The sequence below is a fragment of the Bombus vosnesenskii genome, unplaced genomic scaffold (genome assembly GCF_011952255.1).
Source record: "Bombus vosnesenskii isolate JDL3184/JDL3185 unplaced genomic scaffold, Bvos_JDL3184-5_v1.1 scf7180000015060, whole genome shotgun sequence".
In the NCBI taxonomy this organism is placed as follows: Eukaryota; Metazoa; Arthropoda; class Insecta; order Hymenoptera; family Apidae; genus Bombus; species Bombus vosnesenskii.
Window position 1 is genome coordinate 397,833 of NW_022883801.1, and position 5,522 is coordinate 403,354.

General features: G+C 35.6%; 1 protein-coding gene across 1 annotated transcript; it reads left to right on the plus strand.

Moving 5' to 3' along the window:
- Positions 1–559: 559 nt before the first annotated feature.
- On the plus strand, positions 560–3,457 carry LOC117240897. Its single transcript, XM_033506920.1, has 3 exons — positions 560–1,034; positions 1,111–2,004; positions 2,367–3,457. The coding sequence occupies exons 1-3, from the start codon at positions 560–562 to the stop codon at positions 3,455–3,457; spliced, it is 2,460 nt and encodes an 819-aa protein (XP_033362811.1).
- The last annotated feature ends 2,065 nt before the right edge of the window (positions 3,458–5,522 follow it).

The window sequence follows — 5,522 nt, forward strand, 5'->3', positions numbered from 1 at the left end:
TACACAAAACACTCTGAGATACTTTCTGTCTGAGTTATAGAGATAACAAATTTAGATGTCGACTGATTCACTAACAAACTGACACGTATTCTGGTCGAAAGAAAGATACCAAGTAAAAATATAGTCCCTGACGGCGATATTTATGTGGGATGGTGTGACGTTAGCGAAAGATGTGGCTGATTGTTTATAAACGTTGTTAAGATATGTTAATGTTGTCAAAGAGTGTTGTGACCGTTGCCAGGGTTTGTTACAGTAATGGTAATGCTGTCGGAGTTGAATTAATCGTGGTCGAGAGAAGTTCATCGTGTTGCTATGACGTAGAAATAGTGTTAAGCGAATTCGCCAAGTGCGATATTATATTCAATTTTGTGAGAGGGTTGCAATATTGTGTTTATCATACTGTCTTTTCTGTTAATTTATAATAAACATTCCTACAAATTGGGGGATCGTCCAGTTTTAAATCGTGCCGATCTAAATTTCTGGAATCGGTGTGATAAAATATCGTTAGCTGTTGTGAATAATATTGTGTGTATATGAAGAAATTATTGTGATGTTAAAGATGGCAAATTGTGAGGAGGAACAATTTTCAAGCGAGGAAAATTTAACGTTAGAAGAATTGAGGAATAAGCTTGCTCAGATGAATCTTCCGATATCTGGGGTAAGGTCAATGCTGGTGGCCAGGCTAAATAGAGCAATTAGTGAAGGTCAATCAAATTTAAAAGAACAAGCGAGTGGTGAAATGTCCGCAGAGAAGCGAAGTACGGGGATGAAACCAAAAACTAAGCATGGTCGAGATGTAGATGAAAGTCTCGAGAAGCTTAGGTCGAAGGAATTGAGAGAACGTCTAGCAAGTTTGGGGCTAGAGACAAAAGGAAGAAAAGCAGAATTACGTGAGCGTTTACGGGAGGCCTTAGAAGAAGATGCGTCGTCGGAGGAGGAAACCGACTACGAGAGTGAAACGGAAGAGGATGAAGAGGATGAAAGTGAACGCAGAAGAAGCGTGCGAGATGGACATCAAAATTGTGATAGATGCTGTAGAATCGTAGAAGACACGTAGGCGAACAACATTGAGTTTTCAAGATGTCCAAGACGCTTTGGAAGTTTTTACAGGCGAAACTAACGAGAATATTAACCAATGGTTCAGGACATTTGAAGAAACAGCGAGTATGTGTTTGTGGACGGAGGAACAAAAAGTAATCTATACAAAAAAGTTGATGAGAGGATCAGCTAAAATATTTGTAAACTATGAGTGCCGTGCAAGAACTTGGTGTGAATTAAAAAGAAGTCTAATAAAAGAATTTTCGAAAAAATTTAATACATGGCAAGTAAACCATAGACTTCAAGAAACGAAAAAAAGAGAAGACGAAGGATGTACAGCTTATATGTATCGCATGCTTGGCATAGCAAGTCACATGGATATGGAAGAAGCAGCAAAAATGCGGTACATCATAGAAGGAATAAAAGATAAAGAAGTTAATAAGACAATACTATATGGGGCAAGATCAATGAAAGAACTTAAGGAAAATTTGATCATCTATGAGGAACAAAAATCTCGCAAAGCAGAGTCGTCTGTGAGACAGGTTAGACCTGAGGACAACAGGAAATGCAGGCAATCTGGAAGTGTGATGAAGTATAGAAGATGTCATAATTGCGGCGATAAAGAACATGTAAGTGCTGATTGTCCAAACAAATCGAGAGGTCCTAAATGTTTTAAATGTAGAGAATTCGGACACATTTCAACAAACTGTGCGAATATACTTAAGGTTAAGACGCGTTGTGATGGGTGGCGAAATGAAAATAAAGGAGGGGTCAAGCAAATTAAGATTATGAACAAGAATGTAGTGGCAAAGATAGACACAGGTAGTGATCTAAATTTAGTGAGAATGAGTATGTATTTGCGTTTAGGAGCACCTCAACTTGAGAACAGAATAATTAAATTCGATAGTATAGAAGCCGTGAACGTACATACCATGCGACGATTTAAAACGGAAATAGTGATTGACGGTTTGAAGGCAACTCTATACTTTGACGTAGTTTCTGATTGTTGAGGTTATTCGGTGTGTAAACAGAGAAAACACGTGGATAAATTGTAAGGTAGACAAATATATTTAAATAGAAGTGAATAAGTAAAATACAATTTGAGCTGGTCCAGATCCGCACGCTAGCTGTGTTACCTAATAACTGAAAACCCCGAAGCCAACGTCGCCTGTCTAGTGTTTATGGCCTGACTTCGTCGCAGTCTTTTGTCTACGCGCTGTCGATGGCTTCAGTGCTTGAAAAAACTAAAAAGGACCAGATGTAGAGTTTTCTTAGAAGTGGTAACCACTTCAACACTGATAACTACTTAGGACATGATGTACTATTAGGAATTGAGTTAACTGAGCAAATGGAAATAAGAGTGAAACATAAACAAGTTAAGTTTATACAAATTAAAAAGGAACAACGTGTGAACCAGTGTGCTGTCGAAGTTAGTGAATGGAATGAAGTATTAAATATAGACGTATGTAGTGAAGAAGACGATCGAGATAAGGTCGAATTGGACCATATTGAAGAGAAACAACAGGAAATCGAGATTCTCCGGAAAGAACGAAATTTAGAACGTGAACGAATTACAAAAGCCGCAAATCAAGCAGATCAGGCAGAACAATCGTTTATTTCAGTAGTAAAAGAATATGAGCAGTATCGCGAGAAAATGCAAAAAACCGTTACTGACGCGGAGGTTGCGTTTTCAAAATTACTCGAAGAGAAAAATGCACTAGCTTTACAATTGGAGGAAGAGAAGAGGAAGTGTGAAGATCTCCAGTTTCGTTTTGAGGAAGAATCGGTTAACAAGGACGATATTCAGAAAGAAAGAAGAGAGCAATTTGTGATAAATACTGTAAATGAAAATAAGATCAAGGATATCGAAAAGCTGTTGCTGGAAGAAAGAGAACGTGTCGGTCAGCTAGAACGTGTTAGCATAAAATCATTCGAAACAGAAGAAGAAATGACACGTCTACGCAATGAAGTCTCAAATGCTACTGCTCAAGAAACGCAGCAAATCGAAGACTTACAGAGTCGCAATAAAAATTGGGAGGGAAGTAGAAATAATCTTGAGGATAAGGTGCAAGAGAAAAGAATAATTATGGAGCAATGTATAAATCAAAAAACTGAATTGCAATCAAAATTGAAAGAAAATCAGCAAGAAAGCGCGGTTCATAAAGAATCAGAGAAAAGTTTGCGGACAGAAATAGAACGTGCGACGAAAGATTTGGAGAAAAAGAATACGTCGATAGAAGATATGAAAAAGCAATTTGAACCAAGTACAAATACTTTGAAGGAGCAGTTGCAAAAAGTTGCAGAAACGATAGAAAGTATTAAAAGAAAGATTGAAAAATTAGATTATAAAATCGAGCATAGACCAGGTACCTTTAGTAGAAGAGTTATTAGTACAAGAAGGCCGAAGCGGTTTGGGTGATCGAGTTTGCAAAGCTCAAGAAGTAGGAGTCGATTTTGAAGACAACGAAGGATAATCGTTATCCATTGAGGTTGTTAATCGTTGCAGAATAGCAAGAAATCAGAAGCGCAAGTGTAATTAGTATTATTGGGTACATCTGAGGGCAGATGTGTTTGTCAGAATAGCCGAAGTTGTGGGATGGTGTGACGTTAGCGAAAGACGCGGCTGATTGTTTATAAACGTTGTTAAGATATGTTAATGTTGTCAAGGAGTGTTGTGACCGTTGCCAGGGTTACAGTAATGGTAATGCTGTCGGAGTTGAATTAATCGTGGTCGAGAGAAGTTCATCGTGTTGCTATGACGTAGAAATAGTGTTAAGCGAATTCGTGAAGTGCGATATTATATTCAACTTTGTGAGAGTGTTACAATATTGTGTTTATCATACTGTCTTTTCTGTTAATTTATAATAAACATTCCTACATTTACATGAAAATATTGATGGGTACTGGCCATTTTCCATCAATGGTTGTTCGAGGGTGGAATTGACCGTTGAACATGGGAAAAACCGACTTTTTCCGTGTTTTACCGGAATGAGCAATAACCCTAAAAAAATTTTCGACTTTTAAAATATTTGTAACAGTTGACCATAAAAATTCTAAATCTTATGGCAGTTCCTTAGGGTCATTACATGGGACTGTGTGGCCCTCCTGATTGAGGGACGAGAAGTATAATCCTATTGAGGGATTATGGTTATGACAAGGTTACGTGTGTAACAGTTGTTATTATTTGCTATTACTAATTTTGTTTGTCATCTGACCTTGATGTAGCCTTTTCTTTGCACTGATTGTATTTATTTTAAGAATAAATAGAATATTCCATCGAGCGGTCAAATTGACCGCCCACAGTAGGCAAGGCAAAGTATAAATCTTTCTTGGAAAAGAAAAAAGCAAACTAGAAATAAATACCGAAAAATATATTGTATGCGTGTTTTAGGAAAAGTCATGAAATATGAAGCGATTTGATAACGTTTAAATATGGTTAAATTTGAATAGAAGTTTTGGAAGCGGTCTAAAAGATCGCGTCGGTAGGTTTAATGTTAATTGGAAACGGTGGAATATCTTACGAGAGATTAAATTGATTAAAAAAGATGTTTTAAGAAAAGTTGTTTGTTTCGAATGTGGGTATTATATGGGCATTATATGGTACATTTTTGCAGATTCAATAGTGCAGAGAATTTTAATGTGAACTTTATTTTTTTAAAAGGAACTGTATATTTTTTAATACATTGATTAATCCATCTCGGCTTTCCCTATTAGGAAAGGATTAATCTATTTATGTCGATATATTACTTTTTGTACTATACTATTAGTACGATGTACTATTAATATAGAAGATACTTTAAATTTAATTTGTCGTATGGGGGACAAAAGGTACAGAACGATATTCTTGTGTTCACGTTGTCTTTGTTTTTCATACGTTACAACGTAAACACAAAAAGTTAGATTTGACAGAATAAAGTTAAAATATTCGCTAAATTATATATGGTTCCATTTAAAAAAATGATGTTGACTTAAAATCTCTCCTACTTCTGTTACATTAGATCTCTCCTACATTTTTCCGATAACTTTTAATCGCTTGTAAGATATTCTACCGTTTTCAATTAAACGAAACACCCTGTATATGGTGTAGCGACCAATCTATTACTTTGTCATTTTTCATTTATTATTTGTTTATACTTTTCTCACTATGTAATTATTACTCGTTATTTTTGATAGATTAATAATTTACAAATAGACGCAAAAATAAATTATACAACAAATTTTATATGTCACTGAGATGTTTTTCATTATAGTTTAAATGTATAAAAAAACTCATTTTAAAAGGAGAGTTAGTTCAACGAATATAATATTATTTTATTAATATATACAGGGTGGTTGGTAACTGGTGGTACAAACGGAAAGGGGGTGATTCTACGCAAAAAAAGAAGTCGAAAATATAGAATAAAAATTTCTTTTTTAATTTTTTAATTTTTCCATCGAGACAACGATTTACAGTGAGATCCGTTATAACGTACCGCACGCGTACC

Coding starts and splice junctions, on each gene's coding strand:
- LOC117240897 (XM_033506920.1), top strand. CDS start 560: ATGGCAAATTGTGAGGAGGAACAATTTTCAAGCGAGGAAAATTTAACG. Junction 1,035..1,110: donor TCAAAATTGTGATAGATGCT/GTAGAATCGTAG, acceptor AAGTTTTTACAG/GCGAAACTAACGAGAATATT. Junction 2,005..2,366: donor AACGGAAATAGTGATTGACG/GTTTGAAGGCAA, acceptor ATGTACTATTAG/GAATTGAGTTAACTGAGCAA.